The 26,318-nt window shown below is 45.8% G+C and overlaps 1 protein-coding gene across 5 annotated transcripts in view; it reads right to left on the bottom strand.

Moving 5' to 3' along the window:
• The window catches only part of TAPT1 (transmembrane anterior posterior transformation 1), a 60,289-nt gene extending 35,134 nt beyond the window's left edge, over positions 1-25,155 (bottom strand). Inside the window, exons 1-3 of one of the 5 annotated variants that reach the window (XM_035005248.1) lie at positions 12,287-12,374; positions 4,752-6,056; positions 2,759-2,901 (exon numbers count right to left, since the gene is read on the bottom strand). Coding sequence is in view for 1 of the 5 variants with exons in the window: in XM_035005246.1 (XP_034861137.1) it covers positions 12,287-12,417; positions 24,929-25,133 (336 nt within the window). In the remaining 4 variants the exon portion in view is untranslated. Of the gene's footprint in view, positions 1-2,205; positions 2,480-2,758; positions 3,245-4,751; positions 6,057-12,286; positions 12,418-24,928 lie in introns of those variants that run through there. The other 4 variants (XM_035005246.1, XM_035005250.1, XM_035005249.1 and 1 more) reach the window with 4 other exon arrangements.
• Between the last annotated feature and the right edge of the window lie 1,163 nt (positions 25,156-26,318).

Here is a 26,318-nt window from a genome sequence, read left to right as displayed (position 1 = left end):
TGTCCTTATTAGATGAGAAAATCTGGACACAGACAAGGACAGAGGAAAGATGATACAAAGACACAGGGAGAAGACACAATCTATAAGCCAAGGAGAGAGGCCTAAGAAGAAATCAACCCTGTTGACACCCTGATCTCCATTCCCAGCCTCCAGAACTGTGAGAAAATAAGCTTCTGTGGTTTAAGCCGCCTGGTCTGCAGTACTTTGTGACATAGCCCTAGCAAACCTTTAAAAGAAAGGACACATTTTATTAACCTTTTGCAAGAATGTCTCAAAAGAATATGTACATATATGGGCCAGATTTCTCAATCAGAATATAGAGAACCTAAGAGCTTTTTTTTTTTTTTTTTTAAACAAATGAGATTCACTATGAACACCAGTGAAAGTACCAAGTCATGTGCTGCAAACCACTTTCCAGTCCTCCCTCCAAGGCTGCTGGCCAGTCAGGCATCCTGTGTGTGGCCAGCACAGCTACGGTCCTGCATCTGCTTCCTTGTTCTACATACAAAAGAGTGTTGTAGAAGACAGCATGGTCCACGGAAAGCTGGTGGTCCGTATTTATTACTCTCCCGTCACCAAGAAGCCTTTCCCTGTTCCCTGGTGGACTGCTGGCTGCACTCCAAAGGCAGAAACTACTAGAAGCCCACACATCCCAAAAGGTATCTCAGTGTGCATGCAACAGGAGATCGCATACTGGGAGGGAGAGTAAGTGGCTGTCTTTCTCCTGACCTTCCACTGGGGATGAGCACATTACTCATTCATCCAACATCTACAAAGCTGCTAATATGGGCCAAGTAACACGCTCAGCCCAGCAGGCACACAGCCAGGCAGGACACCAGGATGGGGTTTAAGCTCATTCACATTTGAGCACAGAGCCACCCACACAGAGACTGCCACTACAACAGAACTAAGTTTTCAGGGAACAGGGGAGCCCTAGAGAGAGAATGGCCAAACCAACTTGGGGAGATCTAGGAAAAGCTCCAGAGGAGACCCTTGAAGACATCTGAGAAGAGGAGGGCTACTGCCACACGGAGAGGGCAGCCTGGGCAGAAGAGGGGGTGTGGGGGGGGAGGGGGAGGAAGTTTCCAGAGGAGGAAGCAGAGCAAGAGCACAGAGGAGGCAAGAAATTATGAAGACTAAAACCTCTTAAAGAACAGTACAGCTACGTTTCTCTGGCTTTGGGGAATTTGTATTCGCATCGTTCACGGTGAACAACAGTAACAGAAGCCACATTTGAAACCAGCCCGGCAGACCAAGTGGGCAAGCAATTATCCCACACGGTGTGCTGACCGCGGAACTGCCTGGGGCGGGCAGTGTCACAGACTGTCACATAAAACTGGAAGGAAAGCAAGGGGCTGCGGTCTGGGGACACCGCAGCTGAGTGGAGGGAAAGCACTTGTGTCATGAGAACACACAATGCACAAGAAAAGCAACAGAAATGCCTTTCAGGTTCCGGAAACGTGGGACTGCGGACTCGACTACTGCACCTGCTACTCAGATGGTGCACTTTCTCATAAGGCTCAGGCTCTTGTTAATTCCTTACGGATGAAAATGAGAAAATCTCCTAATAAAGTAAACAACACGTAACCACAGAAACATTCATCCTTGAAGGAGGTAAAGAAACCATGCCAGGTGCAGGGTGAGCCGGGCGCCCCGCAGGACATTGCGTGGGCATCTCTCGGTTAATTCACATGCCACCCCCCCACCCCCGCCCCGAGTTTGGAGGGCCTGGGCAGCAGTGGCTCCTGCGCTCACAGCTTCCAGGTGCGGTGGTAAGAGCCTGCTACTTAATCCTCCTGACGGCTCTTTGAAGTGGTTACTACCATCCCTACTTGACACCTGAGGAAACCGCAGCTCTGAAGCTGAACGCCTGCCCAAAGCTGGGGGTCAGAGTAAAGGAACTGGCGTTAGAGCCCGAGTCTGCCCGACCCAAGGCCCTGCACGCTCTCTCTAAGGCAGTTTAAGCAGAGCAAAGAGATCCTACTCCCTACTTTTACTAGGCATAGGGGTTAACACAATTTTCTTTGTGCTAACTCTTGCTAATTTGCCTAGTGTCATAAAAAACACAAACAGACATTTAATGGATCAAACTTATAAAAGGCAAATAAATTTCACATATTTAGATTTATTGCTGACTTTGAAAATATGTTACTAAGAACTAAATGCTTTGGGCATATATTATGAGAATAATATGTACTTTCACACCTTCAGTTACTTTGCATGGCAAAGCATGATGAAAATATTTCAAGCAGAAATCGAACATGGAGTTTCTGGCTTTTGCTCCTCCATTCTGTGCATCTTCCCAGGGATGGAAGAAGACACAATGCTGTACATGCTTTCGTGGGAAACCTTCCCCGGGCTAACACTCATTCTTTGAGTTGTTCCTCCTTTTCTCTTAATCAAATATTGTGCAGCTTTCACGGCAGAGACTCTGATAGCTGAATAAAATCTATGACCACTATTTTAAGAAGGCCAAAGTCTTAAAAAGAAAAAAAAAAACAAAACTCAAAGTTTTGTAAAGGAGCAAACTGCCCAAAGAAGAGGATTCAAACTCTAACCATGATCCACCATGAGAAAAATACTATGTTTTCATATGCACTCAAAACATTCATAACCACGCAAAAACCCAAAAGAAAAGTTTCACCAAAATAAGGTTAACTTTTAGTCCATGGAATTCAAGTTGATATTTTCTACTTCCCCTTTATAAAACAATGTCAGTCTCACTAAATTCACAACCCACTAAAGGGTGGTAACTCACTGTCTGAAAAACAGGTCCCCGGAAAGGCAGGCTGGTTGGAACTCAGTTCCCTCCATGGGCAGCCACATGGGCAGTGAAGACAGTTCAAAGTGGCTACAGGGAGCTTTGCAGAGAATTTCGGAGTCAGAACACACTGGGAAGCTCTTTGTACAAAAATGAATGAAAAGCACTGAGACACAAAATTACAGATATTCAACTTGAGAATACTTCTCTTAAAGTTCATTCTCAGAAGTAGGGATTTATTAAAATTTACATGGGCAAATAATTATTTCAAAATAATCTGCTTAATTAATAAGACAGCTCTTGCAAATCTTTAGAATAAAAAACCTGTAAGAAGGAACACTGTAAGGAAAGAAATGTCAGCAGGCCTTTCTGTCTTGCAGGAGCTCTCGTCTGGAAGGACTTCGGAAGCCTTCTACAGGTGCTGTGCGGTGCACCTGGGCACTGCACCCACGGCCTCAGTCCATCCTCCCTCCCCCACCCAAGAGGCCAGAAGCACCCCCTCACCCCTGCTCTGCAGTGAGACTCAGGAGCTTGCCTGGTTTGTGAGCAGCAGAGACAGGGCCAGACGTCAGCCTGCGGAAGACACAACTCTGAAAATGGAATCACTGTTTCTATTATGACACCTGTTACTCATCCTTCCAGCCTCAACCTTGCTACTGTATTTGGCCTTATACATATTTTTTAAAAAAAGATTTGAGGGGCGCCTGGGTGGCTCAGTTGGTTAAGTGACTGCCTTCGGCTCAGGTCATGATCCCGGAGTCCCGGGATCGAGTCCCACATCAGGCTCCCTGGTCGGCAGGGAGTCTGCTTCGTCCTCTGACCCTATCCCCTCTCATGTGTTCTCTCTCTCTCAAATAAATAAATAAAATCTTTAAAAAAAAAAAAAAGATTTGACATAGCTTTTAACATCTGAACTTCAATGTTAAGAAAACTACAAAATGGCACTGATTCTGCAACATTGGTCAACAAAACATCACAGGCTAGTGAACATTTCCACAACCAGCTCTTCCCACATTCATTTTGGACCTACTACTATTGCTCTTCATCATTTGAAAAAGACTCACCTCAAAAGAAAAAAAAAAAAAAAAAAAAACACCTCTCTCTGTGGAGAATGGAGCAGGGTTTCTTAACCTTTTTTAAATCTGTCCCTTTTTAACAAAAATATCCGGCCTTCCTTTCGAGATTTCAAAATAAATAAAATTTTATGGCTAAAATCAAAATAGCACAATTCTGGAATACGCCTCTCTCAATTACACAAACCATCTTCTGGCAATTCTGAATACCATCTCCTCCACCATGACCACCACACAGCACCCACTGGTGGGGGGTGGCTGGCCTGGAGCAAAGCAGGAAGCAGTGTTTCCCTTTTCTTTCCTGGCCTCACAATTTATAAAGCTCAGGGTCTCCTCCTGAAAGAGCTGAGACCATATCTGGCTCAATTCTACACTGGGGATCAAAGGTCATTAGGAAGGACATCTTCCCCTGGGGAATTTACAATCTAGTGAGCTGGACACAGTGCTGGTGAATGACGTGCTCTGGGCAGGGTGGGCAGGAATGGAGTGTGGCACTGGGGACGGTGCACCAAGGGGAGGAGGAACAGAGTTAGCAAGGATCTCCCACAGAGGAGACAAGAGGAGCACTAGATTTTGGCAGGCACGGTAAGAAGGAACAGAATTTCAAACAAAGGCAAGAGTAAGAAGGAACAGAATTTCGAACAAAGGGAAGAGCATGCCCAGGTGCAGCGTGAGTGGGAGGCTGAATGTGATCACTATACAAGAGGGACAGAAACCATCTTCAGTAATTACGAAGGAACACATACCTTTATTCTGTGTTCCAGGAGTTCTCAACAAACCCACATGCAGAGACCCATTATTGGAAGAATGGATTATCATTCTTAGGAGAATAAGTTATCAATTTAAAAAGTTTACAAATGACTGACTTTGAAAGCAATTACTGCTTCAAGGTCATCCCTATAAAAACTTTTATTTACCTGAATTCAAAACTTCGTACCCCCAGGAAGTCTGCAGTCTAGGAGGAGGCAAACAACGGATTACCGTGGCCCAGGGACCTTTATAACAAAGCAACACTGCATATACATATGTAACTGCAGAAAACAGAGGAATGTGGATGAAAGCCTTCGTAATAATCACAATCTACACCTGACATATATTTTAACATGAGGAATAAATTTCTTAAGAGGTAAATAAAGAAACAAATTAAAGATTCTAATTTGTAGAAAGACTAAGGTCCTGGATTTTCCTGCTTCTTTTACAGCCATGTCGAATACTGTTATACTCTAAGCACTTGACCCACATTGATTTCTTGAATGCTCCCAACGCCCCTTGAGGCAGGGACCCCTACTTGGTGTTTGCAAAGAGCAAAGAGCGCTGTAACACAGTGCGGACCCTAGGGCACATCTGAGAGTCCTGCTGAGGAACAGAGGTGTGGCAGCTGCTGCCGGCCACCATCGCACCACCACACCACTTCTCAGCTCCAATCTACTTTTTTAGGGAGTGATCAGAGCATTACAGCAAGCTGAGTAAGCAGAGAGGACAGTGAAGGAGAACAATGGTCTGAGTGAGAGATCACAATGGCCTGCAATGGCACAACGGAAAGAGAGAGGAAGAGAGAGATGTAAAACTGTTTCCAAAGCTAACGCGACAGAAATAAGTTCCTGATTCAAAAAGATAAACACAGGCCCACAGTGGCGACTTCATAAGTTGTCTTTTAACTACATCAGTGAATGCGGTAGAGCCTGAAGTCTTCGGCTGGTTGTCCTAGAGCTGTCGCATGGGTCCTATACGCCCAACAGGTAGCGGGGCCTCCACCAGGCCATGAGGCCCTGGATGCCGGGCCGCTCCGCCATCACCTCCAAGCCCCACTTCTGGAGGGGGCTGCCACTGCCGTTGCCAAACGGGTCCTGTCCTCCAAGAGAGTTAAGAAAGGTGAAGACTGTTGCAGAGGCGTGAAGAAGCCTTGGCCACTGCCACTCCAAGCAGGGGGCAACAAGCCTCAGAACCTGAGGAATGTCAGCCTGGGCTGCCCAGATTCTGGATTCTGAAAAATGCAGATCCCCATGGCTTTCCTGCTTCTGAGCAGCTTCATGGTGGGACATCTGAGTCAGGGTGTGTCACAGACAAGAGCTGCATCATGAGAAGAACTTAGGGGAATGATTCCCCAAACACACTTCCTTGAAATGAGCAACTGAGCAGGATGCCCCAGAAATCGCTGCCATACACGTGGGTCTGGGTAAGTCCTCAATACAGTTTCACCATGAAATCCCAGGACTGTTTTCCTGAAATAAAGGTGAAACGATGGCTGTGACTACACTTTGTTAACACACACTCACACTGAGAAACAACGAAAACGCTTTCTGTGGTAATTCTGAGTAAGTTCATTGTTTTGAAAACAACTTGTGGAATTATTTTTTGCAAGTATTACATCCTCTACCCCCACCCTCAAAAAAGCAGATCTAAGTTCCTCCCCTAGGTAAGTACAATTTCCCTTTCTGTGAAGCTTTCCATTTGCTCCTGTTTCCCCTGCTCCTCGTACGCAAACTCACTCAGAGTCATGGACGATCAGCTCTCTTAAGATGCCCCAGTCCAACCCCATAATCTCTGACAAAGAAAGTCAAAGCCCAAGGAGGTTCAATGCCTTGATCAGGCCACTCGCCTATCACCTGCAGACCTGAGAAGAAAAGTTAACATTACTGAATCTTGACCCCCAATCTTCCCATGTCACAGTAACATTTGTCCCTTTCAATAATAGCAATTGTCTATGCAGAAAAATAACAACATTCTATACCCATAGCAATACTTAAACCTTCAACCTGACAAATTTAAAGCTTAGGAAAATTTACTAGGTTCTTAAGACAACTAAGCAGTTCCACTGAAGACTAAGCAGTTGAGTTCCATTTTTGAAAAAACGTATTAAAAAACTACGGTAACAATGAAATAAAAAATTGCCAAAAAGCATAGAATTACAAGGTAAAGAAAAGTCAAAAATGTATTTTTGTTTTAGTTCTACCTTTTATGACAGGCAGTTACATAAACATATGGAAGTAACGGAAAGGAAGTAATTTTGATAAAAGGATTTGTAATCATCACAACCTATACCTGACATGTATCTAGCACACTTATTTCTTAAGAGGTAAAATAAATAAATCAATTTATTTTAATTTGAAGAAAGATTAGGAACATGGAAAGATCTTGAGCCCTTCCTGCTTCTTTTATTGCTAATCCATGTTGAACATGGCTATACAAATTTTTCAGAAGCACAGTTCTGAGGGGTGGCTAACCCAATCACCATTCTCAGTCTGCCCCTCCCTTCGTTGGAAAAGTATCACATCCACTGTCCTAGTCTCCCAGGCAGCTGGGGATGGCTGTGCAACTCACTCCGGCCAATAAGATACACACTGAAGGAAGTGTGTGGGGACACATCTGGGAAAGCTTTTAATTCTTTATAAAAGGGACAGTCAAATGGTGGCACTGTCTGTCTCCTCTTCTTTTGGGTGATAATGCAGACGCATTGCCTGAGGTCGCAGCTGCATCTTTCTATTAAAAGGCAACGAGCAAGAGGACTGAAAGCCAATTTGCCAACGATGGTGAAATGGAAACATAAAAAGGACTCCGAGTCTAGGCTGGCTTCATTAATTGGCTGGAACAAAGGAGATCACCTTCCTCTAGACTCGTCAAAACAATTTTCAAACCCGTTTAAGCCACTGTTAGGTAGTCTGTCACATATGCAGGTAAAAGCATTCCTAAAGAAATCCTCCCAAAGCTAGTCTCCACTGCTTAGTCTGACCATTCACAGTTACCTGGATCCAGTCTCTCCTCCCAGTGTACCTGTCCTTTCCTGTCCCTAACAGTTTCCCACCTCCGGATCTTCCTAGCACAACCCCCCACACCCCCAAGCCCTAAAAATGCAGGTGCAAAATCAACCTCCTTTTCTCATCACCTTGCAGCGCATTACCTTTGCAAGTCTGGAGGTGAGCACTGTACTTGCATGCTGCCGAAGTGCCTGGAGTACAGACGGTATTCAAAACAAACTGAGAGGGGCGCCTGGGTGGCTCAGATGGTTAAGCGTCTGCCTTCGGCTCAGGTCATGATCCCAGGGTCCTGGGATCGAGCTCCACATGGGGCTCCTGGCTCAGCCGGGAGTCTGCTTCTCCCTCTCCCTCTGCCTCTCCCACTGCTCATGTTCTCTCTCTCTCTCTGTATCTCTGTGTCTCAAATGAATAAATAAAATCTTAAAAAAAAAAAAACCCTGAGAAAAATCAATAAACAAGTGAATAAGTGACCTGTAGCTCTCTAAACTAGCATTTAAGTGTATTAGGGAATTCTAAAGAATACTTTGGTGAGCACTTCCTTACTATTTCCTGCAGTTTGGGATTCACACAGATGACAAAATTAGCTCTTGACAAGGATACTGTTCCCATGGGGTGCAGGATAAATTGTTCCCATGGGGTCAAAATGCAGCACAAACATCAACACAACTGCCATGTCGGTGCAGATGGAGAAAACAAGACTTGAAGAGAACATGTATCGCATGAGGCCGTGGGGGAGATGGAATGCTAACTCATTTGAAGTGCTTGGGACAGTGCCTGGCACCTAATCCTTATTTGATAACTGCTATCTGTTTTATTCACACAGAAATAGCTACCAGAGGTGGGATGTAAATGGACAAGTCAAGGGGGGCTATGGGGCAGTAAGCACTTACCAGGAATTGTCTAAGAAACTGGTGATCCTGCCCTGATTTCAGAAAGCTTCTAAAGTGTTGCTGTCTGACCTAACCATGAGCTCTAAGTCATGTGCCTGCTGAGGCCAGACTCTAGAGGGCCTGACAGAAAATGTCAGGGTGACGGGGTGTGCTACTATCTCTTTTGACCACCAGCTACCTTCATGAAAGAGACACGCTTTACTCTAAGACAGCATGGTTACAAAGACAGAGGGAAGAAAACAGTTCTCCCCCAAACTGCCTGTGGTCAACAATCCAAGAAGGAGGAGAGTCAGAAAACCATGTCCCTTGCTGGGTTAGAAAAGTCAAATTTAGCAGCAAGTGAAGCAGGAAGATTAAAAGTCTAACATAAGATCAAAGTGGGACATGGGGGAGCCATGGAAACCACACCGCTCCCGGTCACCCCTTGCTGTCCAGGGAGCCCCCAGACGACAGCTATCCCTCCTGTGAGGGGACATCCCCTGGAATGCAACCTGGAGACAAGAAACCTTTCCAAATTTCTCTTGCTCTCTTAGGGCAGGGCATTCCTCAAGTTGCTGAGGTGAGGACTATAAAATATTTTAAAACATTTATATGGGGCTCACCCATAATTAATATACAGATGAGGAAACTGAGGCAAATGGACAGAAGTGAATGGCTCAAGGCCTCACAGCTAACAAATGGTGGAGTGGAGATGCTGATTTCGGCAGGCCGGCTTTAGCGTTCATGCCCTTGACCACTGCACTATCCTGCTCTCAGTTTAGACCGCAGAGAAAGTGCAGCTCGGTGTCCTCCGCTGTACAAAGAGAACAGTACAGACCCCTCACAGATCACACATGGTGAGGAACAGATCTAGGATGAGAACCCAAGGGGTGTGTGGGTGCAGGTGGAAAGGGATTTGTGGCGGGAAAAAAAGGAAATGCTCCCCAAGGCCAACAAAACACTCCAAAATTTCATCCTTTCACATCAGAATGAGAAGTTCAAATATGAAAAAAGTACCAGCCACTGGAAATACTATTTTGAATATATAAGCAATTTACCTGTTTTGAATGTCAAGTATGTGTTTTTCCACTGAGAAAATTACACAAAAATTCTGGAATTTTTTTCACATTAGTAAACAGGTTCAGTAAGAGATACTGAGTTGACCACTCTCTTGACTTGAAAATATAAACATTAATTAGGTGTTTTATAGCTCGTGCAATCCTTGTAGAAGCAAAGTGCTCTTTAACTGTCAAGTTTCTCCTCCTGGAAAGGCTACATGAAAATATCATAGCATTTACCAAAAAATAAGGAAAAAAATGAATACAGTGTCATATATTAGAAGTATTCTATATTCTATATCAGGGAAAAATATTATATATTAGGTATTACCAATTAAACAATAAATTTACTGACATGAACATCTAGATAGCCCCCCCACCTCTTAAAATAAAAAATAACATAAAGGTCTGGGAGACACCAGAAGGAACTCACCCTGTTACAAGAAATTTACGCCTGTGATTAAACTGAAATAGAACTCTGGTTTCCTCTATATTTCACTTATTCTGAGAAGTTAAGAAGAAATTGCTCTAAACTGAAAAATGCACACCCTTTTATATATTTTAAGCAATAAATATGCTTCTGAAGTGTTGTTCTAAGAGACTAAATCAACTTTTCCTAAATAGGCCCAAAGCAAAAGCCTCTGTAATAGGAAACAGGATTAGAAAATTATTACAATTGTGCATGAGCAGTGTTAATTCAACTTTTCTGATGTTATTCCCCTTACATACACATAAATAAAACCAAAGTTTCATGACAAAATACTTACCCTCCTACAGGCAATGCACTCTGATAACTTTTCTATTCTTTTCTTTAAAAAGAAATTCCTAATTGGCTGCAACCTACCTCATCAGCTACCCATCCCATCAGTGGTCCCTTAATGCACCATGGTTTGAAAAACACCCTGGTTCATAGTGAAGTCTTACCAAGGCCTGTGGGCATTTTCCCCAGAAGACAACACTCACACTAAGAAACCTGAAACGGTTGCAAGTTTCTGTGAGAAATCTACCGAGAAACTGCTTGGCATGTCAATGGTGCCAGTAAAGAGAAGAGGATATGTGTATTGACCCTCCTCCGATGAGCTCATCATCATGAGGGCTGTGGCCGCTGCTCATTATTTCGGCCCCACGTCGGGTAATAAAACGGGTCAGACACACACACTTCTTGCTTTGAAGCAATCCCTTGGGTGTGTCCATAGTTTGGCTGTGGATTGCAGGCAAATCTCTGTGCACGCCCCACAGAAAAATGGGAATCCGCAACTGTTCAGGCAGGTGAGAGAAAAACCTTCCCTCGAAGAGACCAGGTGGGTAAAAGCTGACTGTGGCTGGCACTGTCCTGTACAAGGACACAGATCCCAGCAAACCTCCCTCCAATTCCCTCTGCCGCGTATCCTCACATTTCCCTGTCTTGGCTTATCACCGGAAGGAAAAAGGGAGCTCAGAAAATAAGTTAATGTGTTTAAGAAAGACCTAAGAATTACTATTACTGTTGTTATTATTGGCAAGCAAAAGAAACACTACCCCCCATCGCTGGCCAAAATCTTAAATAAATTCCAATGTACAAAATCAAGGTGCTGCCGCACTGGGGGAGCAGTGGTGCCGAGAGCGCCCCCACACTCCTCCGTCTCACCCCCCAGGCCCTGACTCTTCCTTGGAACCCGAGCCTCCCGAGAGAAGCAGCCACGCAATCATAGCCAAGGCAGCCAGTGTCTCACTGTCAGCACTGTTCTCTCCCCAGGCCGCGCTTGCTCTCATCTCTCCCCACCCGAGCCCAGAACGCCCTGGAGCTGCAGCAGGCGACCTGCCACCTGAGCCCATGTGAAGCAACACTTCTCGAACCGTCACTCTCCGGCTGCCTCCCTCCCCTCTACCACACTGATGGGACCGCTGGAAGTAAAAGACCATCAACCCGACCAGCTGGGTCCTCGCTCCTCACTGTCTCCCGCCCCTCTTGTTCTAGAAGACTCTGACCGAGCAAACCAGCAAAACTCCTCTGACAGCCACTCCAACAGAAAGTAAGATTCTAAGGAACTGATCAAACTATTAAAAGTTTTCAGTTACCAGAAAAGCACAAAACCGTGTTCTAATACAGCCAAAGCTGAATTATTTCTTAATGCCTCCTTTCTGGCAAGAAATCTTGGAATTGCTCAGACGTACCAACTGCAGCAATGCAGAGGGAAAAGAGCGGCCTTCCCGACATCTCTGACTGGTCCTGACAGACCTGAGACCCAACCGCGGGAACACAGTGTGCAGGGAGTCAGTGCTGCCGTGGCCACGCCCACCCCAGCACGTGAGGTTTTCTGTGGCAAAGGTGCAATGAATTGTCTTTTCCTTTGAAGAGCCTGTCATTTATGTTTTAGATATGAGGGCTTTCTGAGAAACTGAAACCTTTAAAGGGGCTGAAATTAAATACTTTGTCATGTTGAATGGAAAAAATACTGCCCCTGGTACAATAAAACTGATGAGAACTAAAGGAGTAGGTAGAGAGTAGTTCCTTGGAAAAAGTGACCTGGCTGGGACACAAGTGGAAATACGGTAAGTTTAACACATAGCAAAGTTAAGAAACACTGGATCCTACTTACACTAAAAACACAAGTTTTAAAGCCTCTTCCTGGATGGGAAGTCCTACTCCCAATACATTTAATTACCTATGATCACATTATTTCCAATATTTTAAAAACTCAACTCAAGCTGTTCACAATTTATTTTCATATAATTAACATGTTGACATAACTTTCAAAATGATGTCTTGTAATAGAAAAAAAAATAGTACCTTTTCCAATTCTCTCGGTATTCGCATACAAGTGTATACTCTTTCTCTTCTTTCTGTATACTTGGCCTCATTATGTTCAAGGAAGTACCCTCTTGTTAGTTCAGCACTGAGGAACCTCAACAACGAAAGCTCTACAGGAAAAGAAAATGACACAAAACAAAAAGAACAGTATTTATCAAGAAACTTAAATGCTCGCTGGGGCCAAAGGTAATACATATATAAAACAAAAAGAGAATAAAACAAAACAGTCTGTAATTCTGTGCCCAGAACTGAACAGCTACACACAAATGATCAGCAAAAATTATTGACAAAATTGCTACTCTGTGTGGTATAAAGGGAAAAAGCCACAGGAATATAAAAAGAACAATTACTATGAGCCAGAATTGTTAGAAAAGTGTTTGCAAGAGTGCAGTCCTGGGTCTTATAGGTGATATAGGACCTAGACTGATAGACATAAGGGAGAGTAGAGATCAAGTATATACAAAATGAATAAATGTATATATCTATATCTATATATATGATTCTACATAAGCTAAAAGAGAGCCAAGTCACCTAAACAGGCATTGCTCGGGTCCAAAAACCATCCTGGGTGAATTACATTGATTATCAGTGCAACTTCTTTCTTCAGCCTCAGAGATCCTGCAAAAGTACCTAAATAATGCCATTTCCCTAGATGAAGGCCTACCAACAGGATAATCATCATACTAAGTCATACAAAGTAGAACCTCAACAAGATCTGAAAGACTCACCTTTCCTTGGATTTGTCCACCTGTTCTCTCTGTTCCTCCAAAACAAATTCACCCAGAATCACCTCGTCTCAAATGAAAGTAAGGCCAAAGGAGGTTGAGTACTTTCCCCTTGGCTATAACTGGAGTTTCTGGGGTGAGATGCTAAGGTTCCAACCCCTTCCCTGACAGCCCATCACCTCACTGACTTTTCAGGACCCCTGATTCCCATTACCATCCTATTCTTACTCCCCAGGAGGCCAAGCCCTCTTCCAGAAGTCAGGATAGCAAAGGTTTCAATTTGTTCTCTTTGCCCTGAGCTGGTCCTTGTGGTCCTTTTACCAAACACAGTGTTGGTGTTCCCTCCAAAAAATGACAAAGAGGGAAGGTGGATTTCATGTATGAGTACTGACTCACAGAATTGCATCTTATGTGAGTGCCAGGATTTAAAGTCCGCAGGGATGGGGAAGAGTCTAGAGTCAAAAACACCCTTGAAAAGCCCTTAGGAAGACCCAGAAGGAGACTTACTACCTCCTGGGGGCCTAAAACAGCTTACTTCCTCCAGCACTGAACAGATGGCGAGTTCTTCTGAGCATCAGGTCAAATGGGCTGCTCATGTATAGAGGTTATATTACACAAAAAAATATATACATACGTGCACACATTTCTTTAAACTCCAGATTTGTCCTCTCTCTGGAGAGTTAGTGATACCATAAGAGGTATCTAGGGATCCAAACAGACGGAGAGAAAAGCAGACTTCCACCCACCCCAGCTTCGAGCAGGGCAGGCCGAATCATCAAATACACTGCGAGCATCATGCTCTCAGTACATTTACAGTTGAAGCTAGGGCAGAGGTGAACTGTATTGTTCACATATTAATAGATGTTCCGATTAGAAGGGCTTAGTATCACCAAATCCATGCAGAGTACAATTTTTGATTGGGAACTTTCTAATATACTGTAGACTGGCTAGATCCAGAACACGATCTGCCGTATGAAGGGGAGAAAAAGAAAGCCTTTTGAGCTGCAAACAAGAACAGCCAAACCAATGAAAGATAAAAATCATACTCTTGGGGCGCCTGGGTGGCTCAGTTGGTTAAGCGTCTGTTGATGGCTCAGGTCATGATCCCAGGGTCCTGGGATGGAGCTCCACATGGAGCTCCCCGCTCAGCGGGGGTCTGCTTGTCCCTCTTTCTCCCCCTCTGCCCGTCCCCCAGCTCGTGCTCTCTCTTTCTCAAATAAATAAAATATATTTTTTTGAGATTTTAGTATTTATTCATTTGAGACAGAGAGATACAGGGAGGGAGAGAACATAAGCAAGGGGAGAGGCAGAGGGAGAGGGAGAAGCAGGCTCCCCACCAAGCCAGGAGCCAGTCGTGGGGCTCGATCCCAGGACCCTGGGATCATGACCTGAGCCGAAAGCAGGCGCTTAACCATCTGAGCCACCCAGGCGCCCCTAAATAAAATCTTTTAAAAAATGTATACAGATACTCTTTATTCAGTTCAGTCTTCCAATCAGAAAGCAAAGACTGTGCTTTTTTTTTTTTTTTTTAACATTTTATTTATTTATATGAGCAAGAGAGAGCGCAGGCGAACACAGAGGGAAAAGGGAGAAGCAGACTCCCCACCTAGCAGGGAATCCGATGCAGGGCTCGATCCCAGGACCCTGGGATCATGACCTGAGCCAAAGGCAGACGCTTAATGACTGAGTCACCCAGGCGCCCCAGAAAGCAAAGGAAGTTCTGATTAGCTGATATAGATCACTAAATATGTCATAAACATCAATCCTTTCATGTAAAATCTGAGAAGCAGCAGGCCTCTCTGAAGGCAGGACAGACTGTACTGACAGCAGCGAGCCCCAAAGGTCACTTCACCAGGATTCCCGTCCGCACTCCTGCCTGCCACCCTCCACCACAGGCGCTGCCCTCTCTAGTCGCCCAACTTTTCGGCCCTGGGTGTCTCTGGCAGCTTCTCCCCCACCTGACCTGCAAGGGTTTGCCGGCTCAGTGTTCCCATCACTGTGTCCTAACGAAGCACCAGTCAGAGTGAAACGCCGGCCATCCCTGAAAGCTCTTATTCCTTGGCGTGTCCTTTTCTCTTTTTCCTATTCTCTTTGGACAGTCTAAGGTTAAAACCATCATCTGAATCCTGAAGTCACCATATCTGACTGCAGGAACCTGGACCCCTATTTCCAGCTGCCTCCTGGGCAACTCCACCTGGAGCCCCCCACCCTTACCTTGAACCTCCAAGCGGAGCTCAGGATCTTCCCCCACAATCTACCCTCTCCTGCAGCCCTGACTTTAGCTCGTGCACCACCAGTGACACCATTGTGTGTTAGAAGCTTGGGGTCACCCTTCTCCTCTCACGAAGCCCCACTGACTTGTCGTCTGGCACATTTATTCACTTACCCCTCTCTCTCTATGCCACCCTAGTTTGGTCCTTCTCATCACCCCCCCCCCCCCCTCCCCCCCCCCCCCCCCCCCCCCCAGTTCCCACCTAAGCTTCCTGACTCATGCCCTTCTTCCAGTCTTTCCTCCCTTCAGCCCTAACCCTGTGGGGCAGCCAGAGCCAGCATGCTGGCAGACCGGCTGCGGGCCCCCTTCAGTGCTCTCAGCCACCTGCAGGCCAGGCCCTACACCTCCGCGGCGGTGACACCCGATCCCCTACAACTTGGCCCCCGGCTATGTTCTCAGGCATGCCCCACACCTGCCTCCGCTGAATCTCTAGGTCACCATTCTCTAGTTACGCTACGTTTCACTTCTTGCGAACAGGGCAGTCGGTTGACACCTATCTCAGGGTTGCAGTTACTCCAGGTGGTTCTGGAACAGAATTCCCCTCCAGTTTCCCACAGGTGACCACGGACAGTCGCCTGCTCTGTGAAGCCATCCCCAGGTTTTCTGAACAGAATGCAGCCTTTCCCCACTCGGCTGGCACAGCGACTACCTGTTCTGGCGCTTCTACCCACCACACTCATTTTTGGCCTCGTTTTGTCCTTTCCTTTGCATCCTCGGGGTACAGCACGTCATAGGTGTTCAATACACGCTTGCTCAAAGACTATATGAGATCAAAGGAAGAGGAAAAACCAGAGAGCAGTGTGGCAGAGAGAACAAAAACAGAATCAGAAATCAGAAGTGGTAAAAGCAGAGAGAACACCAGATTCTTGAGAAAACAGCCTGTGACAGACTTTCCCGAGGCTGGGCGTGAGTAGGAAGAGTGACGAGCTCTGACGCCTCACTGGCCGCAGCTGCCACTGCAGATAAGGAGCCTCCTGGCTGCGTGTGTGCCTAAGTGACTGGAGAGGCTCACCCACCAGGTATCCGAACGTCCCCCCTAAAAGGATAGGGTGCCATGCTGGCAGGCACAGCCAGTGAGCGCCCTGGGCTGCAGGACAAGGATGCTTGCATTATCCACAGGACGGGCAAGGAGTGAAGCTGGGCAGCCTGCTAGTATGTCAGCTGTGTTAAGGAAATACAGCAACAGGCTATTACGGATTTTTAAATTTAAAACAGCAAACTAAATCAAAAGATTGAGACAGCTATACCCTGTTTACTTAGAAAATTATCCTCCGCAGTGGCGTCTTCCCTGATGACGCAGTTGACCGAGTTTTACCATAATAAGAGTTTTGTTATGATCCACAAGAAAAGCAGGGATTAGCAATCAGAAGAAGGGGGTTCTGGCATTCTCTCTATCACACATGAGTCCTGTGACCCTGGCTCACATCATAGGTCTTAATTTCACAGAAGAGAAAACTGAGGCTTGGAGCAGTTTTAGAACCTGCCTGGGGTCCACGCAGGATGGCCAAGGGACCGAGAGAGGATCTGCACGAAAGCACAAAACAACTGCAAAGCATGACACAAGGTCTTAAACTCCTTACTAGTAATTTCAAAGGATCTGAGGTAGTACTCAATTCTGGTTTGGGGGTTCCCTAGTGTTTACTGATGCTGCTTCTGCACTCCTGTTTTCATGGATAAACGGTAATGGGGCAAATAAGTATATTCAACAAACTAGCTAACCTAATAACTAATTTTCTGTAAACAAGTCGTACAATATAAACCTACAAAAGTGTCTTAACTATAATACAAATATAAAACAGTGGTATGTGAGGATTCTACTTCTAGAAATGCAAGAATTTTAGTTATAAACACCCATTTAAATTCCACAATGGAAAATTTAAAAGTATGCACTTAAAAAAATCAAAATGAGGGGTGCCTGGGTGGCTCAGTCGTTAAGAGTCTGCCTTCAGCTCAGGTCATGATCCCAGGGTCCTGGGATCGAGCCCCGCCACTGGGCTCCCTGCTCAGCAGGAAGCCTGCTTCTCCCTCTCCCACTCCCCCTGCTTATGTTCCTGTTCTCGCTCTCTGTCAAATAAATAAACATTTTTTTAAAAATCAAAATGATAAAAACATTTTAGTGCACAGCTCTCACAACCAGGAGGCATATTCTACTGTTAGGTCCACTTTGCAGATGAAGAAACCAAGGGATAGAGAGGTTAAGGAGGTCTCCAAGGTCACACAGGAAGAAAGCGGGAGAGCCATTATTCAAAATCAAGCAGTCTATCCTCAAAGCGTGTGCTTTTTGGCACTAGATTATTTTTTAATTTTTTATTTAAATTCAATTTAGTTAACATATACCGTATTATTAGTCTCAGGGGTAGAATTTAGTGATTCATCAGTTGCCTATAAAAGCCAGTGCTCATCACATCACTTGCCCTCCTTAATACCCATCACCCAATTACCCCATCCCACCACCCACCTCCCCTCCAGCAACCCTGTTTGTTTCCTAGAGCTAAGTCTCCTATGGTTTGCCTCCTATGGTTTGCCTCCCTCTGTTTTTACCTTATTTTATTTTTCCTTCCCTTCCCCTATGCTCCTCTGTTTTGTTACTTAAGCTCCACATGAGTGAAATCGTATGGTATTTGTCTATCTCTGATTTATTTCGATTAGCATAATACCCTCTAGTTTCATCCACATCGTTGCAAATGGCAAGATTTTATTCTTCTTGGTTGCTGAGCAATATTCCATTATACTCACCCCCCCCCCATCTTCTTTATCCTTTCATCTGTTGATGGACACCTGGGCTCTTTCCGTACTTTGGCTATCGTGGACACTGCTGCTATCCACACTGGGGTGCAGGTGGCACTAGATTATTTTGCCTATCATTGTCTCAAGTGCTTTTGTAAACAGGCCACTATGTACTTTCTAGAAAACTGGAAACCCCCCTGCCCCCATCCTCCTCTTTCTCTGTGTTTCACATACAGCACCCTGGGTTTACTTCTGTGAAGTTAACACGGTTAACTGGTCAGCTCCCTTACCAGCTCATGAGCTGTTTGAAAGCAGGCACCACGAATCCTGATCTTCCCAATGTCCAGCCCCCAGTGAGTCCTGAATCTGAGGAGTGCCTGCATATAATTAACACCATACTGATGGGCTAGGAAATGTTTTTAAAGATACACTAAAGCAATACTAACAAAAGAACCAAGCTTCGTGGAGTGAAATATTTCGGAAGCTTTATCTTACCTTCTTCTCCCCCACTCCTGTAAAACTGGCCCTGCTTAAGGGATTAGGATCCTCCCACTTTATGCCAAGAGGCAGTTTACAAAGGTCTTGCACACAGTACTTCATAAAATTCTCACAACAACTGAGAGCTAAAGAGAGCAAGATAATGGTGTTCACGTTTTACAAACGAAGAAACTGAGGATCAGAGAGGTTAAGAGACTTGTCCAAAGTCACTGAAAGGTTAAGATGCAAATTGGGAACATAATCTGGATCTCTGACCTCCAAGTCCAGAGTGCTTTCTCCCCTACACCATAATTAGCATCCATCTACCCCACAAGATAACCTTGCCCTAACCTGGCTTCAACCGGCCAGAAAGAGCCCTTTGATTCATACTGAGGGAGAAGGGGCTTACGTGGCCCTGCAGCCTGAGCTAGTTAAGTTAGCCCTGCTGCTCTGTCAGCCGCTCCACCTTCCCTAGCCATAGATAGGCTTTGCACGATGCTACTTAATCTTCTGTTCCAAAGTACAGCTGTGGTTCACTGTTTTTGTACTTGTTGTTTTAAACATTGTTGTCTAGCATTCTACAGATTTGTCTGAACTTACTTAACCTGTGATATTTGGGTACAGCTGCCTGGCTAATAGCCTAAGAAGGCTATTGTTCCTTCACCTGTGGGTGCCGCCCCTCAAGAATTCTGGTCCACTTTAACTTCTTCCGTACTGTGGTGGCATTTCATTCCTCCTTAGCAAAAATCGCTCTCACCTGTTATGCCAAACATCTGTCTTTATATTTTAAAAGCAAATCATTTTCCCAAATAAAATAATCCAAATGTTTATTTTCCGAACACTGACTTAGCTTTTTAGATGTCAACCAATTTTAGTTCATTTATCTAGTTCTTACCAAGAAGAAATGTCAGCGCGTCTTTTAAAAATACTTATTAATACAAACAAGTGCTTCTACATTAGAAGAACTAAGTTTTGCCACTTGTGAATATTTCATATAAGGAAAATAATACCAATCATAAATCCAAATCAGTTCCTCCAGAGTATTTTAATCAATATTCATCTTTTACTGCAGAAATGCTCTATGTTCCGGTATCTTAAATTGAGAAAAAGTACAGTATAAATTGCTTCCTCCTCATCCCTAAAAGAAGGTTATGTTTAATTATCTTCTGGGATAGCTCGGTTTAGAAATAAGAAGCCAGGATACAAAAGTATTAATTAAAAGTAATGAGTAATCATAAATATATTTAAATGTTAAGTAATATGTCTAAATATATCTTTCTTAAGATAGGACTGACCATTAAAAAATTGGAAAGTAATATTGGTTAACTGTTAGGAAAATATTATAAAACATGCGAATCTCCATAGTCTTAAATAATATAAAATGGTAATAAACTTTACTAAGGTTACATAAAAATATTACATGTAAGTTTGTTATACAAACATAGAGGTTCATCCTTGTACAAGGCACATTTGAAATCAATACAACAGTGATTCTGTCTTCCTAAGTCAAATAATAGTAAAGGTACCACTCAAGTTTTTAAGACGCTCAAACTGCTTCTAAATAGTCTCACTTAGGGAAGTAAGGAATAGGTAGAATATTCATGAATTTATACATTTATAGATGGAAAACAGGGACACAAAGAGTAGTGACTGTTTCAAAGGTCACAAGGTTTCAGGGTTAAGGACTGAAAATGGGATCAGAATGTCAGTAATCTGACAGTCAATGCTACAGTCTTTCCAAAGACCTGTTTCACCCAAGCATTCCTCAAACTGGGCCACTAAGGAGCCGCCAGGGATGAATTTTGGAGGGTAAACTAGGATGAAGTTAAACATTTTAAAAAGCCGGGATACTGCCCAGTCAAAGACTAAAATGAATAACTTTATTGCTTGTTTAATTTGCATGTGCTAGGGGTGCCTGGGTGGCTCAGTTGGTTAAGCAACTGCCTTCGGCTCAGGTCATGATCCAGGAGTCCCGGGATCGAGTCCCGCATCGGGTTCCCTGCTCGGCAGGGAGTCTGCTTCTCCCTCTGACCCTCCCCCCTCTCATGTGCTCTCTCTCTCTCTCTCATTCTCTCTCTCAAATAAATAAAATCTTTAAAAAAAAAAAAAATTTACATGTGCTAGTTAAATAAAGCAAGTGAGAGTTTTAAAAGCAGAGCAATAGTGTGTCAGAGGAAGTTAACTCTACCTCACCTATTTCAGGGTTGTGGTGGTTACTCCAAGTAACTTCCCAGTCAGTTTTACAGTTATCATTACTTCCCTTTGTAAGTGAGATATTAATTGACTAGAGTGTAATTTCAGAACAACAGCCTTTAATCATCCATGAGGATAAGTTTGGGGCCACAGGGATAACCATGTAACATATTCTATGGAGGATAAGGACCAATTAAATGAAAAGGTATTTTAATAAAAATAAATTAATTGTAATAAGAATTTAAATTTTCAATTACACAAAAATAGGGCGTAGAGAATATGAACAGTTAAAACCTCTGTCCCACTCAAAGTCTTTTGTGGTAACTGTAAAAAGGAGCTCAGTTGGCTTTTTGGAGTTTAGGCTTTCTTCCTGCCTCTGCTCATTCCCTCACAGAGGTAAAGCAAGAGATCTAAAATGGGTAAAGAAAGAGAAAAGCAGCAAAAGAGATGGGTAACAAGTGTAAGCTCTAGAAGTGGAAGAGTCACCATTTAAACAAAAGGAAAAGCATGGGTTCCACAGCACTGTTGAAATCAGACACAATACTGTTCACCCATGACCTTACTTTAAGCTCTTTTGTTTTACAAGCAACACCTATCCCTATGCATATTCCAACACCTGCATCATATAGGTATTGTTATCCTCACTGGTAGGTACAACGCTTATTTTACACCAGTTCTTCTACTGTTAAGTCTTCACGGGCACCAGAGCCCACTTACATACTTCAGATACTAAACCATTTAGTAGTGGAGTCATGAAACAGAGCCAAAAGAATTAGGCAAGTGGTCTAAGTAAGCACAGAGTCTAAGAGCAATTTAACAACCGAACCAGGCCAAGAACAGATTGCCTAATTCTTAGTTCAAAGTTGACTTGCTAGATGTAGATTCCTAAATGGGAACATGGTTATATAGAAACTCTCCCCCTTAGAACTTTTACAGATGAGTAAAGTGGGGAACGAGTACAAAACTATGGTAATATGTACTTATTATCTGAGCTTATGTCAAAAAGGACAACAGAAGTTGGTAGTATTTTTTTTTTTAAGATTTTATTTATTTATTTGAGAGAGAGAACGAGATAGAGAGAGCATGAGAGGGGGGAGGGTCAGAGGGAGAAGCAGACTCCCCGCTGAGCAGGGAGCCCGATGCGGGACTCGATCCCGGGACTCCAGGATCATGACCTGAGCCGAAGGCAGTCGCTTAACCAACTGAGCCACCCAGGCACCCCAGTTGGTAGTATTTTTAAGAGCAGGAACAAAAGAAGGAAGAGATGAATCTGTAGTTCTGCACTATACCAAGAGTCCAAGAACTGTGACCACATAAAGCAACAGTGGAATATACAATGAACGTTCTGAGAGAGAGAAAGAGACAGGTATGATGAGTGGAATATCCCTTTCACACTCTTAGGGTGTAAGTACCAGTACCAGAGGAACAGTTTCAACCCACCGCCAGGCTACATGTAAGCCAAAGTCAGAGCATAGAGAATCAAGTAATTCAGAGTCTGAAATAAGAAACAAAATGAAAGCTTACACTTTATGTAGATACACATACATGGTATATGTAACGGCTTATACACAAATGAATATTCATATATATCTTCTAGACATATAAATGGACAAAGATAGGTATAAAACAAAAATATTAACCTCAAATACTATGGTTTGAATTATTTTACTTGGATGGGGAGGGTGTGGATAAGCACCTAGTCAGTGTACTCATTCATGGTATCCTAGGTTATTGGGACAGGCCAACAAACATTTATAAGACCCCTAAATTCCTTGGGAGAAATAGTAAAAAGGACTTTGGAACTAACTGATGGTTAGGCCACCAAGACACTAAGATTGCGACTCTCAAAGGGAAAAACAAAGGTTGCGCTAAACTGGAGAGGAGGAACTAGAGTATCAGGGGCAGCATAAGAATTTAAAAAAAGGACATGTATGGTGACGGTGGTAGCCACACTTGTGGTGAGCACAGCATAACCTACAGACATGTTGAATCACTCTGCTGTACACCTGAAACTAATACAACACTGTGCCAACTATACTAAAAAAAAAAAGTTTTTTTTTAATGGACAAGTAACACCTTAAGTATAAGCACAGAGGCTTGGAAGACATTTGATTCAGGGAGAAATGTTTCCCACATGACACTAGGTGGTGCCACTCAAAGGCCCTCTGGCCCAGGCCAGCCCCTAGGGAACAGTTTTCTAAACACTGCACTAGGGAGGAGGGAAAAGGTTACAGAGCAGTCGAAAGCGGCAATGGTAGAACAGCAATGTGAAGCAGAGCCGCTCAGCACCCTGGGTATTTAAGAATGACTGAAAGAATTCTAATCTCCAACCAATGCGGCATCAGTTAGAGGGTGGATGCCAGCAGGGGAAGATCTGTGTGCCTAGCAGAGTAGAGACGCCTGGGGCCCACATGGACCGACACTGGCTGGTGACCCCAGCTGAAATATTCCTGAGATTCTTACCTAAGTCTTGATCCCTAAGAGTTGCCACGGTCATCTCTCCTCACACAAGACTGATGGAATTAGGGAAACAATGAGGGCCACACCAACAACTAAAGCTGGAGGTGTCTCCCGGATAAAGACTTTCTGCAACTAGGTTAAAAGTCCACTTTCCAACAGGTTAAGTAAACCACGCTCAGAAACTCATGCTGATGAAGAATGCGTGCGTGGTGCGAAGTCTGCGGAAGGCCGTGGTACCAGATATTCAGACCCATCTCCGAAAGGGCTAGGAAAGGGGTGTTAGGGGTTATTCCAAAAACCTAACATCTGTGCTCATCAAAAGGCTCCTGACAACTTCATTTTCTGCGTATGCAAACAACAACAAAAAAGGCTTTTATAATATTGGCTTTCCTGAAACTCAGAAATATTGTAAAGCCATTGTAGTGAAACCTGGCCACTCTTGTTTCCATTTGCACCAGAGCGTCTTTAAGGTTCAAGTCCAAGTCAGTAAACAGACAGCTGAGAGATTTAATACTGTCTTACTTAGATCCTGCCAGTTGAGAAAGTAAATACTCTGGAAAGCAAGTATTTGACAACTAAACCAAACAGTTGAGAATGTTTAAGTGGCTAATTGAAAAAGACTGAACAAGGCACAGTCTGTACTTATTTTTCAAAGATACAGACCTCTTCAAAATCTAACCTTTGTCTACTTCTGACAATTAGCAAATCACACAGGATCTCACCTGATCAACCTTCTGGTATCTGAGTACTCCTACATTTTTCAATATTCAAGTACAATCAATGATGCAGTAAGCCTCAGGACCTAACATTCATTTGCAGGAACTGAAGGAAATAATGGCTAATAGAGCCCCTACTGCCCACCAGAAGCAATTGTGGGGGAAGAAATTTAATGGAGTTATGGCTCAGCTGCTGTTTAAAACTTAGAATTACATAAAAATGTAAATGTGATCACTGTACTCAATGAAACATGTATCTCAAAATCTTTTTCGTTGAAGCCTAACATACAACTACAGTATGAATACAGATGCAATTTAAATTTTTTAAAGAAAGGAATCCCACAGTTTAAAAAATAATATTCTAACAAAATGCTTAAAATTGGTCGTTGAAAGTAGGATTCGCAAAGCATCTTTTCCTGTACAGCCTTTTTTTTTTTTTTTTTTAAGAGGCTTAGGTTTCGGTTTAGGAAAAGTTCACAGGTAGCGTTTTGAAGAGAGGTTTCTACGTATTTCTGTTCTGGGCAAAAGTACTGAACTTCACGCTCATTCCCACATTGCTAGCGGCGGCTGCGGAACACACATGTGCAGGGCAAGTTAACAGGTTTCTATGGCTCCAGTTCGCTTAACATACACAACGAAAAAGTCACCGCGGCATGAAAATAATTAAGAAATCAGCCTTGAGCTTCTCGGTTTGGAGCTCGCCGCGACGTACAGGTGCTCGCCAACGACACCGGGCGCAGCACAGCCCGGGGGTCTTTCTGAAGGCCCTTCAAAAGCGGTCAAGTCACCCAGGACAGAACTTCCCGGGCCGCAGCTTGGCCTGGCGGACACACCTGGCCGGGCGTGTGCCGCGGGGCCCCGGGGCCGCGCGCCGACCCGCCCGGCGAGCTGTCAGCGGCCGCGCAGCCACGGAGCCCGCCAGCAGCCTCGGCGGCTCGCGCACCCCCAGCGCGGCGGCCCCGGCGCAGTTGCGGCCGCGGGGCAGGGGCCCCGGACCGCAGGACGCTGCCCGCCGCCCTCGGCGCGGCCTAGCGCCTCCCGCCCGCCTCACCTGCGCGGCTGCGGCGCCGCTCCCGCCGCCGGTCGCTCTCGTAGAAGCCCAGCGTCTCCGTGTGCTGAGGCGCCGGCGGGGGCCCATGGCCGCCGCCGCCGCCGCCGCCCGGCTGCTCCGCCTCGCCGCGGCCGTCCCGCTCCGGGCCGTCCGCGCCGCTACCGCCGCCTTCTCCCGGGGCGGCCGCAGCGCCGACGCCCGCCATGTTCCGAGCACAACAAACTGTCCCCGCCGCCTCCCTCCAGCCTCCGGCCCGGCCTCCGCCTCCGCCTCCGGCCGGCCCCCTCCCGGCCTCGCCCCGCCCCTCGCCGGAGCCCGGGCCGCCGCCGCCGCCATCCGCGGCTCGCCGGCCGGCGCGCGCCATTGGCGTCAGCGGCGCGTGGGAGGCCGCCGCCGCCGCCGCCGCCGCCACGGCCGCCGCCATCTTCTTCCTGCCCTCGGCGTGGCGAGAGGTGGTTTCCCGCGCCGCGGCGGGCTCGGCCGTCCGGGACACGGCGCCGGGCTCCATGCGGCTGGGCCGCGCGGCCGGAGAGAGCGGCCGCCTCCGGGGCTCGGGCCGGGGGCCGGGCGCGGCGACGGACGGAGGGTCGGCGGAGGAGCCCCGGGGCGGCGGTCGCTGCGCCCGCTGCCTGTCGTCTGCGAGGTGTCCGGCCGCCCGCCCGGGGTCCCTTTTGCAGGCTCGGTGCCCGGAGTGCGCCGGCGCCGCCTGCCCGGTCTCGGCGGCGACGGCGCGGCCCCGGCAGCGAGGGCCCGGCTCCAGATGGCCGACCTCCGCGAGCCCTGATGCCATACGTCCGCTATTTGGACTCCATCTCTTCTGCATATTTATGGTCGCCCGTCACATTCCCTGGCCTCTGGGTGTCCGTTGACAGTTTCCAAAACACTCGGGCAAGAAGGAGCTCGGGATGCTGCCCTACAGGTGGGGGCGCGGAGGGCAAGCCCGAGGAGCCGGGTGCCTTGTGCATTTCATGCTCCCGCGGGTGTATTAGGCTGTTTTTCGGGGTTAGGGTTGGGGTACGGCCCTTGGCCGCCGCGGTGCCGGTGCTCCATCACCTGGGCGGCCGCTGTACTTGGCCCGTCCTTTGCGGCTCTGGCGGGTAATTGCGCACGGAGCGCGGTGTCGAGACCACCCGCCGCAGGAATGGTGCAAGTGAAGATGCTCCAGTGAAGGGGCCGAGGGACTTTGCTACCTGCTTCCCACGTGGTTGTTGCGTGCTTTATTGAGGGTGACCGTGGCAGGTCGGTTTGCCAACTTCAGAACCGACCTGTGCAAAAGGGAAGTTGTAATTCTTCCCCTAGCATTAAGCTCCCCGGAATTTTCCCTAGACCTAAACTTGACAGCCAGATATAAACGGGTATGAATAGAGCAAAATTGAGCTCCTGTTGATTC

The sequence above is a fragment of the Mirounga leonina genome, unplaced genomic scaffold (assembly GCF_011800145.1).
Source record: "Mirounga leonina isolate KUSES-001 unplaced genomic scaffold, KU_Mleo_1.0 Mir_129, whole genome shotgun sequence".
Taxonomy (NCBI): Eukaryota; Metazoa; Chordata; class Mammalia; order Carnivora; family Phocidae; genus Mirounga; species Mirounga leonina.
Note: the sequence above shows the minus strand (reverse complement) of the source record. Positions and strands in the feature narration are given on the sequence as shown.